General features: G+C 43.7%; 2 protein-coding genes across 3 annotated transcripts in view; one reads left to right on the forward strand and one right to left on the reverse strand.

The window, feature by feature from the left end:
• The window catches only part of USP48 (ubiquitin specific peptidase 48), a 98,500-nt gene that overhangs the window by 66,298 nt on the left and 19,139 nt on the right, over positions 1–13,063 (reverse strand). For both annotated transcript variants that reach the window (XM_075551965.1, XM_075551955.1), the window contains exon 2: positions 1,884–2,004. In XM_075551965.1, coding sequence (XP_075408080.1) covers positions 1,884–2,004 — 121 coding nt within the window. The remainder of the gene's footprint in view (positions 1–1,883; positions 2,005–13,063) is intronic.
• Positions 8,618–10,186, forward strand: LOC142450235 (glucose-6-phosphate 1-dehydrogenase-like). The gene has a single exon (XM_075551941.1). The coding sequence runs from the start codon at positions 8,681–8,683 to the stop codon at positions 10,184–10,186; it is 1,506 nt and encodes a 501-aa protein (XP_075408056.1). The 5' UTR covers positions 8,618–8,680.

Raw genomic sequence — 13,063 nt, forward strand, 5'->3', positions numbered from 1 at the left:
CTATGAGGGCCCAGCATGAAGACTGTTACCCATACTACCCCATGCTTCAAGACAAAATTTCATTTATTTGTAATTAGAAATAAATATTTCATAACATATAATTACATATTGTTTTTGTGATTAATGACTATGCTTTAATTATGTTCAATTTGTAACAATTAAAATAGATCCTGCATATCAGATATTTATTTAACAATTCATAACAGTAGCACAATTACAGTTATGAAGTAGCAACAAAAATAATTTTATGGTTGGAGGGTCACCACAACATGAGGTGTATTAAAGGGTCCAAGGTTGAGAACCACTGCTTTAGATCAATATCATCTTTTCTGTGGTATGTTACGGTTACCCACCCCTCTATTATCTAAATCTTTGATCGTACATACCCTGGTTAGCAGCATTCCCTCACAAGACCCTCCTGCAAAGAACAGCCCTTGGCTCCTTCCAGCCTAAACCAGATTGGAGAATGGGTGCAATCCAGACATGCTGTCGGCCTCCAGCTCACCTCAAGGCAGGAGTCCCCAGAAGGGAGCACAGTCTCTGACCCACCCTCCTCTCCAAGTTTTGTAACTGAGATGTGCATCTTTACAACCTTAGGGAAAACAAGACTCAAAAGCTAGACTTCTGTTTACAGAAGAGGGGTTAAAGGGCAGGAAGGGGAAAAAGTCAGAATCCTAGAACTCTAAGGGGATAAAAGACCCAGGTGCCCCCAGAATTTTGGTCATGAGACCTGCGCAGACAATAAAATCCTCTTCTGCTGATCTTGCCCACAATGTCCCCTTTACTTCAATTGGCCAATAGAGCAGGGCAACAATCTATAGGTTAGGTAGCAATACTAAGTATATGGTGCTACGTGAACTGTTAGAAGTAAAAGTTCCCCTCCAGCCACACGGGAGAGAGTTCTGCAGTCACGGGAAAGCCTGTGAAGCACAGCTCTACCCTCACAATGAAGGATGCTGTGAGTGGGCGTTGACTCAATAGAAACCGGTGACAGCACTTAGGACAGCGCCTTTCACCTTGAACTCAAACCAACAAATAGCCAACAAGCCAATTTCCACTCAGTGACAGAGAAGAACTACTCCTCTGGGTTTCTAAGACTAAATCTTTACCAGGAGCAGTCTCCTTCTCCTACAGACCAGCAGAGGAGATCTTAATCCACCCAGCTTAAAGCCAGCAGCCAATACTAAACCCACTGTGCCAGTAAAAAGGTTCATGACACAATTCCTTATTTCTTAATTTCATTTCTCCATAAGCAGTTTGAAACCCTTTACATGTCATCTTCTTCACTCACTTGAAAAACATACTGAGACTATGAAGGATCAACTTTGAAACCATGTGCATATTTTCATTTGTTTTATTTCTAAACTGCCGAGCACTCATTAGAATAAAGACACACTCTAGAAATGTTTCTTCAGTGAATTCAGGTTTTACACTTAAAAAAGAATTCAGGGAGGGGGAAAAAAAAGAGGACCTGATGCAAAGGGCTTAAGTGGAGAGCAAAAAGCTTTGAAAATGATTAGGGCAAAGACTGTACTGATGTGCTTTATACAATTGATGTATGTATATGTATGGATTGTGATAAGAGTTGTATGAGCCCCTAATAAAATGTTTAAAAAAAAAGAATTCAAAAGAAAACATGACATGGTAAAGTAAACATAAAACCCACATTTAAACTAAAACGACTACTTAAAGACTTAAAAAGTTGCCTATTTTAAGTCAGACCACCGAAGACTATCCCACTTCAAGATTGCTTAGGGTCTTAAGTTCCACCAGTTAGCTTAAAGCTGCATAGATATATGAAACCAGTAGTGTTTTTGGTCCTGGGATGTGAACAGGAGCAAAGAACACATACAGCAAGCAATCACTTAGAAAGGATGGCTTACCTTTTTTCTCCTCTCGCAGTTGGGATCATCGATGTTATGAAAACTATTTTCATCTATTTCTCCTAACCAAATATGTTCACCAATCCCAACCAAGCAATTCGGGTTTCCTTTGCAGTTTCGCCTATTTTTTAAAGAGGAAAAAAGGAAAGAAGAAAACATATTATTACTGCCTCATTTAAAATTACTGCATGGACAACAAAGTGGGGTAAAGAAAGTAGATGGTGCCCAGCTATCAACTGGCATCGTGTTTGGGATCTTAAAGGCTTGTAGTCAATCAAACAAGCAGCCTTCTAAGCAAGGAGTTAACATGGAAGAAGTTAACAGAGAAGTCCACCAGCAGCCCGCCAACTTGTGTGATCCAAAGATGAAAATTCCAAAATTCAAATATGGTGAAAGTTAAAAGTATCCGAGCTAAAATTGTGAACCCCCAATTTGTGGAAGGCTGCGAAGGACAGTGGGAGCCCAAACCCCATGTGAGATGCTGGCAGACCCCCTCTAGTCACAGGAGAGGCTCAGACAGTCTTACTTTCAGGCAGAAACCTTGTAATTTTTATTATGCTGGACTGAACTTGATACTTGGCCAGATGACCTCCCTACAGACCAGCGGTTCTCAACCTTCCTAATGCCTCGACCCTTTAATACAGTTCCTAATGTTGTGTTGACCCCCAACCATAAAATTATTTTCATTGCTACTTCATAAATGAATCGGGTGACCCCTGTGAAAGGGACAGGTGACCCTCAAAAGGGTTGCAACCCACAGGTTGAGAACCTCTGCTATAGACAAACCTGAATTTGTTCTGGGTGTTATCTCTTGTTCCATGACATAAATTTCTTCCCTGGCATTTTGAATGTTGATGGAGATCTTTTCTTTCTTACTTGTTATTTGTATTGTTATCTTTATATTATTATTTTTTCCTTATCATCTTATTTCAATCTTGTTTATTGTTGTTTCTGTTGGGTTTCCCAGTTGTCAGCACAGGAGTGGATGCATAGTGATAATTCATGTAAGAGTTTACAGGGGAATGTAGGGGTGAGGATCAGGTGATAGGGAGGGAAAGGGGATTTAGGGAGTAAATAATGAAGGGGGAGGAGGGAGGGCACACTAGAACTGATTGCGACTGCACAACTCATTTTAAAGATGTTTAAACTGGGGGGTTCTAAAATTGATATGATAATGATTGTACAATTCTTGATATGAATGAACTACTGAATTGCAGGATATGTAAATTATGTACCAATAAAACGGTTGGAAAAAATACTGTATGGACTAGGCATTCAATCCCATCATTCCTTGGGGAAAAGCTGAGACTGACAGTCTGGAAAACCCTGTACAGGATTCACTTTGAGTTACTGAGAGTCAGAACCGATGGCAGTGGGTTTGCTTTGAGTAGTTCTATGATTAAAAGCAGAAAGAATAAACCACTGGTATGACCAGTGACGCAGAGCAGCCCATACATTACAGAGCTGAGCCGCCTGCCATGGGCTTTCTCAATACACTCCCTAAAGAAGCATGCTGCCAGGACGGTCTTCTACTGTGACAGCACCCTTTGTTAATTCAAACACTCACTGCCATCAAAGTGATTTCAACTCAGAGCAGCTCTCTGTAGAGCTCCAAGACTGTACACCTTACAGAAGCATAGAAGCCTCCTCGTTGTCGCACAGAGCAATTGATGGGTTTAAACCACAGACCTGTGGTTAAATAGCCCATCATCTAACCCACAGAGTCACCATGCGGGACGGCAGTTCTGAGACAAGGAGCATCCATATTAAAATAATACCAAGATACTAGTTGGAGGCTTGGTGGTGCTGTGGTTTAAGCATTAGTCTGTTAACCATAAAAGCCAGTGGTTCAAACACACAGGGAAAAAATGAAGCTGTCTGCTTGCATAAAGATTTACATTCTTAGAAGCCCTAAGGAGTAGTTCTACTCTCTGCCGTGTAGGGTTGTTCTGAGTCAGAACTGATTTGATGGCGATGCGCTTTGTTGGTTTCTGGAGATGCCAGGTTTCACCTCTCGCCATGTTACTCAAGGTAGCCTCTCAACATACTTATTCAATCCATATGCTGAGCAAGTAATCTGAGAAACCAGATTACAGGAAAAAGAAGGCACCATCAGGATTGGGGGTAGGCTTATTGACAGCCTAAAATATGCAGATAACATAACCTTGCTGGTTGAAAGTGAAGACTTCAAGTACTTGCTGATGATCTTTGATCTTCAGGGATTACAGCAGCCTTCAGTATGAACTAGAACTTAGAAGAATAAAGTCCTCACAACTGGAACAACGGAATATCATGATAAAATGGCAAAAAGGTTGAAGTTGTCAAAAATTCTGTCTTACTTCGATCCACAATCAGTGCTCCTGGAAGCAGCAGTCTAGAGATCAAGACATGTTGCATTGGGCAAATCTGTTGCACAAGACCTCTTTACAGTGTTGAAAAGCAAGGTTACTTTGAGGACTGAGGTGTGCCTGCCTCAAGTCATGATATTTTCAACTGCCTCATACACTGTGAAAGGTGGACACTGAATGAGGAAGACTGTTGAAGACTGCATTTGAATTGTGGTACTGGAGAATAATGAAGAGTACCCTGAACTGCCAAAGGGCCAGGCAAATCTGTCTTGGAAGAAGTACAGCCACAGTGTTCCTTAGAGGAAAGGGTGGTCGGGCTTCATCTAACATACTTTGGACATGTTGTCAGGCAAGACCAGTCTCTAAAGAAGGACACCAGGCTTGGAAAAGTGAAGGGGCAGTGAGAAAGGGGAAGGCCCTTAAGGAGGTGGATGGACACTGCGGCTGCAACATGGGCTCAAGCCCAGGAATAGCTGTGAGGTTGGCATGGCGCAGGATCGGACAATATTTCGTTCTTTTGTGCTTTGGGTCAAAACCCACTCCATGACACGTAACAACACGTCTCACCTCTAAGATTAGCAAAACCGAGAAAGTTTAACAACACACTTAACTTGAAAGGTTGTAGGAAAAGAAGCTTGAGAATGCTCTGCTGAAGGGATGAATTTAGAGTGGTAGATGACCCAGGGACTGCCACAAAGGGTTCAAACATGCCAACAATGTTGAGAGCATAGGATCAAATAGTGCTGCTGCCTTCTACTGCACATGTGGCCAGCACTGACTCACGGCACCCAACTACAAGGACTTTGGGGGAGGAATTTCACACTGTCTAACAAATCTACTTAAGTGGCTACCATTTGACTTAGCAACCTAATTTCTGAGAATTTATTCCAGTGATATGTCTGTCTCCCACACACTCACTAGGTCAGTCACGAGAGCGCTGAAATACTGCCTAACCCCCCGCTGACGGGTTAGTCACACTATGAAGTGCTCTGCAACTGCAAAACAAAGACCAATAAAAACATGAGGATGCGCTCTGCACAGTGATGTGAAGTGATTTCCAGAATGTTAAAACCAAAGGGAGGAAGAACACAGGACCAAAAAGGTATCTTTTGTGTAAAACTGATGAAACAAGAAAGTATGCATCATATCATCTGCTCATTTAGGCAACAAAAAAAACACACAAGATAAGCCAGAGGCTAATGACATTGTTTCCTTAAATATATGAATGCGAATAAAAGTTTTTGGAGGAAGAGGGGCTAGAGCACTTTTCTGAATGTATTTTTATGAACTGCTGACTTTTTATCATCTTATGTTCTCTCTCTGTTCTCTCCACCAGTACCCCTCTCCCTGTTCTCTCTCTCCCTCTCTCACACACAAACACACAAATATTATGGGATTCTAAAATTCAATACAAACAAAAACAAATAAGCCTATTTCCATTGAACAGGCAACCCACACTAAGAAAATAAGTCGGGGTCACAAGGAAGAGAAAAGCCAGTCAGGGTGCAGTATGGCACCAATGAAACATACAGCTTTCCTCTAGTTCTTTAATGCTTCCTCCCACCATCACCACCCCCATCACGACCCCAATTCTACTTTAAATATCTGGCTAGAACAGAGCATATATACTGATACGGATAAGTACTCACAACACAGGGAATCCAGGACAGATAAACCCCTCAGGACCAATAATGAGAATAGTGCTAACAGGAGGGGGAAGAGTAGGTGGGAGGAAGGGGGAAATGATGACAATAATCTACATATAACCCCCTCCCAGGGGGATGCACAACATGAAAGTGGGTAAAGGGAGACAAGTGGTTGGTGTGAGACATGAAAAAAATAATAATTTATAAATTATCAAGAGTTCATGAGGGAAAGAGGAAGAGAAAAATGAGAATCTGATACCAAGGGCTCAAGGAGAAAGAAAATATTTTGAAAATGATGACAACATATGTATAAATGTGCTTGACACAATGAATGTATGTATGGATTGTGATAAAAGCTGTAAGAGCCCCCAATAAAATGAGAAAAAAATGGCAAGTAAACAAACCCACATTGGCGGAAGGACCTTGGGCCTCTACTCAAACACTCCCTCAATGCATGAATACCTTCTTTTATTAAATTGGAACTCTATGATGCTCACTCTCCCGACACAATGGCTAGAGCCAAAGTGGGTGAACAAGTAAATGTGGTGAAGAAAGCTGATGGTGCCCGGCTATCAAAAGAGATAGTGACTGGGGTCTTAAAGGCTTGAAGATAAACAAGCGGCCATCTAGCTCAGAAGCAACAAAGTCCACATGGAAGAACACACCAGCCTGTGTGATCGAGTAGTCCCAAAGGGATCAGTTACCAGGCATCAAAGAACAAAAAATCATATCATTGACTGCACACCTCCATGATAGGATCGCTGAAGACCAATGGGTGCATAAGCAAATGTGGTGAAGAAAGCTGATGGTGCCCGGCTATCAAAAGAGATAGTGTCTGGGGTCTTAAAGGCTTGAAGGTGAACAAGCGGCCATCTAGCTCAGAAGCAAAAAAGCCCACATGGAAGAAGCACACCGGCCAGTGCGATCACGAGGCGCCAAGGGACCAGGTATAAGGCATCATGCGAAAAAAAAAAAGATATGTGTGTTTGTATGTGTATATGTATATATATGTGTGTGTGTATATATATATATATATACCCTATTAAATGAAGGGGGAAGTGCAGAGTGGAGACCCAAGGCCCAAGTGTCGGCCAATGGAGATCCCCTCATAGAGGGGTTTAGGAGAGGAGATGGGTTAATTAGGGTGTGAGGTAGTACCGATGAAGAACACAGCTTTCCCCCAGATCCTGGATGCTTCCTCCCCCCAACTACCATGATCCGAATTCTACCTTGCAGGGCTGGATAGGGCAGAGGCTGTACACTGGTACATATGAGGGCTGGAGGTACAGGGAATCCAGGGTGGATGATACCTTCAGGACCAAGGGTGTGAGGGACAATGCTGGGAGAGTGGAGGGTGAGTGGGTTGGAAAGGGGGAACTGATTACAAGGATCCACATGTGACCTCTTCCCTGGGAGAAGGACAGCAGAGAAGGGGGGAAGGGAGACTCCGGATAGGGCAAGATATGACAAAATAACGAGGTATAAATTACCAAGGGCACATGAGGGAGGGGGGAAAGGGGAGGGAGGGGAAAAAAAAAGAGGACCTGATGCAAGGGGCTTAAGTGGAGAGCAAATGCCTTGAGAATGATTGGGGCAGGGAATGTATGGATGTGCTTTATACAATTGATGTATGTATATGTATGGATGGTGATAAGAGTTGTATGAGTCCCAAATAAAATGTAAAAAAAGAAAAGAGGAGAAAAAAAATGATTAGGGCAAAGACAGTACAGATGTGCTTTATACAATTGATGTATGTATATGTATGAACTGTGATAAGAATTGTATGAGCCCCTAATAAATTGTTAAAATTAAAAAAAAAACCCACATTAACTTTGGAACACAAATGTTGGCAAGATCAGTATCCTGAGACGGAAGACATAAGATACAAATACTGAACTCTGTTCAGTAAGCTTCTTTTCCAGCAGCATAGGTTAACAACCTTCTGGGGAATCTACAACTTAACAATTAAATACATATACTGGAGCAGCACAATCTATAGAAACAAAAGTGAAAACTAATCAGTTTGTCAAGGTACAGAGTAACCATGGAAAGAGAAAGGGATGGATTACCACCACCACCCAAAAGAGCCAAAATTTTTGGGAGCAATTAAATATACACACATAGGCAAACATATGGGGAAAAGGAAATCCAATTCCAAAGAAGAAATTTATTTTTTTTTTAAATGAAATGAACTCTAAGTATAATTACAGGTATAAATCTAAATTCAGGGGTTTGAATTTATTTAAGTAGGTAGACTAAAACAGAGGATAATGGTTATGTGAATTTTAGACCAATGACATGTTCAGAATAAAAAATTACTTGTGCTGTTTGGCTGAAATTCACATTGGGGTACCCTGTATTTATTTTTGCTAAATAAGACTTATAAGCAGTCACATTAAAAGAATTAATTAATTAATTAGGTCTGGAAAACCTTATGAGTCAATTCTACTCAGTACAGCAGTGGTTAGTTACTGGCCTGGCTGCTAACCAAAAGAGCTAAAGTTCAAAACCATCCACTGTTCTGCAGGAAAAAAGAAGCCTCTGTAAAGATTACAGCCTTGGGAACCTTATGGAACTGCTCTACTCTGTCCTGTAAGGCTGCTATGAGTTGGAATCCACTCAACAGCAATGATGGAATTTGTTGGCTTTTCAACGTAAAGAGTTCATTCCTAAGGAATGACAGAATTAGAAAACACCAATTTGATAGCTATCAGGTAAAAATCATCAATAGAGAAAACCGCCACGCGTTCGGGGCTGAGGACATTCTATCGCTGCAGGCGTCTGAGGACACTGAGAGAACACCATGGCTGAGCAGGTGGCCCTGAGCCGGACACAGGTGTACGGCATCCTCCGGGAAGAGCTGTACCAGGGTGATGACTTCCATCAGCCTGAAACGCACATTTTCATCATCATGGGCGCTTCGGGTGACTTGGCAAAGAAGAAGATCTACCCCACCATCTGGTGGCTGTTCCGAGATGGCCTTCTGCCTGGAGCCACCTTCATCGTGGGCTTTGCCCGCTCTCGCCTCAGCGTGGCTGATATCCGCAAACAGAGCGAGCCCTTCTTCAGAGCAACCCCAGAGGAGAAGCTGAAGCTGGAGGAGTTCTTTGCCCGCAACTCCTCTGTGGCCGGCCACTATGATGACCCTGCCTCCTACCAGCATCTCAACAGCCATGTGAACGCCCTCCACCAGGGCTCCCAGGCCAACCACCTCTTCTACCTGGCCCTGCCCCCCACTGTCTATGAGGTGGTCATCACCAAGAACATTCGTGAGACTTGCATGAGCCCCATGGGCTGGAGCCGTGTCATCATGGAGAAGCCCTTCGGCAAGGACCTGCAGAGTTCTGACCGCTTGTCCAACCACATCGCCTCGCTGTTCTGGGAGGACCAGATCTACCGCATCGACCACTACCTGGGCAAGGAGATGGTCCAGAACCTCATGGTGCTGAGGTTTGCCAACAGGATCTTCAGTCCCATCTGGAACCGAGACAACATTGCCTGTGTGATCCTCACCTTCAAAGAGCTGTTTGGCACTGAGTGCCGTGGCAGCTACTTTGATGAGTTTGGAATCATCCGGGATGTGATGCAAAACCACCTGCTTCAGATGCTGTGCCTGGTGGCCATGGAGAAGCCCGCCTCCACTGACTCAGACGACGTCCAGGACGAGAAGGTCAAAGTCTTGAAGTGTATCTCTGAAGTGAAAGCTGAGGATGTGGTCCTGGGGCAGTATGTGGGGAACCCTAGCGGAGAAGGTGAAGCCACAAAAGGATATCTGGACGACCCCACGGTGCCCCGCGGCTCCACCACGGCCACCTTCGCTGCTGTCGTCTTATATGTTAAGAACGATAGGTGGGACGGCGTGCCCTTCATCCTGCACTGCGGCAAGGCCCTGAATGAGCACAAGGCTGAGGTGCGACTGCAGTTCCGAGATGTGGCCGGCGACATCTTCCACCAGCAGTGTAAGCGCAATGAGCTGGTGATCCGAGTGCAGCCCAACGAGGCCATGTACACCAAGCTGATGACCAAGAAGCCCGGCATGTTCTTCAACCCCGAGGAGTCAGAGCTCGACCTGACCTACGGCAATAGATACAAGAACATGAAGCTTCCTGACGCCTATGAGCGCCTCATCCTGGACGTCTTCTGCGGGAGCCAGATGCACTTCGTGCGCAGTGACGAGCTCCGGGAGGCCTGGCGCATCTTCACCCCACTATTGCGCAAGATTGAGCGCGAGAAGCCCAAGCCCATCTCCTACATTTATGGCAGCCGAGCTGGTGAAGAGTCGGCTTCCAGTATGAAGGCACCTATATAAGTGGGTGAACCCTCACAAGCTCTGAAGGCCTGCTCCCCCACCCTGGCATCTGTGCCTCCCTCACTTCAGTAGGACTTGGGGACCAGGCACCAACCTCACATTCCCCAACCCCCTGAGCTCAGCCTTGAGCTCTCCATACATTCCAAAATTCAGGTTGTAGGCAAAGACCTTCCTGCGGGGCCCCATCCATTGTTCCCAGGCCCAGGACAAGAGGCAAGATTGTGGCCACCACCAGGAAGCTATGGGCTTACCCAGCCCCCTCAGAAAGGAGGGGTTCCATCTCTGAGAACGTGCTGCGGCACCACTAGACATTCCAGCACACTCCTCAAGGCCAGCAGCCAGCCCCCCTCGCCCCTTGCCATTAAAGCCACATGCCACCAAAAAAAAAAAAAAATCAATAGATGTTAATGAGGAGTAACAGAATATTAACATATAATCTCAAAGTAGTTCACCAAACTATTAATTCCAAGAGGAAATAAACTTTCCGTGGGGAAACACTGAAGACACCGTCTTAATCAAATCATTCAACTTAACACAGACAGCAATGACTGAGTGATTTAAGGAACTTTCCACAAGTGACCTGTGCTTTTCTGAGTCTGAGTCAAGTCGTCAGTAGTGGGTTTAGTTTCAGTACTTTTCAAAAATGCTAATGTCATCAAATAAAAAGGTTTAGTAATCATTCTAGATGAAAAGAAATTAAAGAGACAGGACAACTGCATGAAACACTAGCTAGAATTATCTTTACCTATTACGGACATGTTAGGACATTATGAGCTAGGTATTTCTGAAGGTCGTGTACTACAAATTTGTTACTGGTGATAGAAAACTGGAAACACAAAATAATGCCCATCAACGGTGTATTCAAGCTTAAATTCTGAGCAAAAGGCTAAAGAGGCAATGAGAGCCCCAAATCCATTAGCAAAGTCCCCACAAAGTTTAAGTCTCTATGGATTTCTTTCCTCTCATTAACTGGGTTCACAATCTTGCCCTCCGGTACAAAGTCTTGGAGAATGGATAGCCTCCACCCTTATCTAGCCAGTCCAGGGAGGGACACAGTCTCTTTCTTTTAGGGGCTGGCCTGGATTGTCCTTGATGGCTGGCGGTCACCATACTAGGAACAGGAGAGAGGTCACACAGTCATGAGTCCCCACCAATAGTGAATTTGTCGCAGTTCCTTTTGTCCCAATTGTGAATCTGTGCCAGCCATTTTGACCTCAGACTAATAGCCTTCCTCATGGGATGAGGTGTCTGTGTCCATGTTTTCATGTTGTCTTTGTCTCTTTTAAGAATTAATAAATGTTCTCCTTAAATTATGAGATTGAGGTCTCTTCTGTACCCTAAAATAATATGCAGCTAAAAAAATAAAGTATAATTTTATCAAACAGAAAGTATTGCTCTTATCCCTCCCAAATACATAAAAATTTTATATGTTGTGAAAAGTAACAGTGTATTTATTAGTCTGAGTATTTTCAAGAAACAAATCCTCAAAAATGCATGTATAAGAGTTTTATATAAAGGTTAAGTGCGCATCAAGAAAATCTCCCAACCCAGTGCTGCCCAAGCTCACATGTCCAACATTAACCCATAAGTTCAACACCAATCCACAAAGTCCTCCTCCGTGTCACAAAACAGACGCAGTAACACTGACAAGAGAAAAGCCAAGTCAATGAATCTCAGCGCTAGCAGGGGTCTCCACACGGGTCTCCATGCGGCTGCTCCAGCGCCCAGGCTGCATCAGGGTAGGTCCATGTGGCTTCTCCTTGGGGACATCTTTCAGGAAGTGAGCCTTGCGAGCTGAAGCAGGGAACTGCTAAGGCAGCTGCACCCTGATCCGACCATCACAAAGCAAGAGACCTGAGAACCGGAAAGGTAAGGCTCACTGAGCAATTTATCCCTCCGTCCTTCAATTAACCCCACATGCGTTTATCAAGCAGGTTGGCACAATAAACTAACTCAAACAGTATCATTAATTTAATCAAAGTATACTAGCTAAGATTACCTTTCAACATGAAATTGCAGCTATTCTGAGAAGTAATCTTTCAACCAATTCCTAGATTGACTTTTCTAAAATAAACAGTAATGGGTTCCTTCAATCAATGAACTGTGTGAGTCCACACTAGCAACATCTAACCGAAAGTAAAGGTAAGAAGGCAAAGGGGAGGGGGATGGAAAGAAGCTACATCAGTGGCAATAGCAGAATGGCAATTCTAAGAACGCTGACACAGTGTACAAATTGTAACCAGTGGCTAGGAACAAGTGGTATAAAAATTACTAAAGGGAAAATCTAATAAACTGACAAAAGGGTGAGGATACACCTGTTTGTTTATATATGCACAAAATGGCAACAGAAGGATTAAGCTGGCAATAAGCATCTATGTTGAGGCGCCTGGGTACTTTCTAGCTGCAGGCCAGCCAGGGTAAAGGTTGTGTACAGGTTCCTATCCTTTTATATCATTCTAACTCTGAATTACACAATATACAGAGAGCTGTGTTAAGAGCTTAAATGCCTGTGCACCCTGGTTTGTGAAAGAGTATGATGGCAGTAACAGCCCAAAATCTATTTGCAGAATCCCCACATAGATTGCGATGTCACTGAGTGCTTTTAGATCATTAACAAAGGGTGTACATAATCTTGTCCATTATCAGTCCAGGGAGGGGCAGTCTCTCTCTCAGGGGTTTGCCTAGGTGTGTCCTAGAAAGAGGTCCCCATGCTGGAGATGGTGTCTTCTCCCCGCATCCCCCTCTCTCCTCCAGTCATAATCATACACTATCAATTTGGTCACAAGGCCCCGGGATCAATCTTGTAATCCCTTGTAATCCCAATCATAGTCCTGGTTCCGGTTTCTGCAATTTTTACCTGTAACAAAACATGCTTTC

The sequence above is a fragment of the Tenrec ecaudatus genome, chromosome 1 (assembly GCF_050624435.1).
Source record: "Tenrec ecaudatus isolate mTenEca1 chromosome 1, mTenEca1.hap1, whole genome shotgun sequence".
Taxonomy (NCBI): domain Eukaryota; kingdom Metazoa; phylum Chordata; class Mammalia; order Afrosoricida; family Tenrecidae; genus Tenrec; species Tenrec ecaudatus.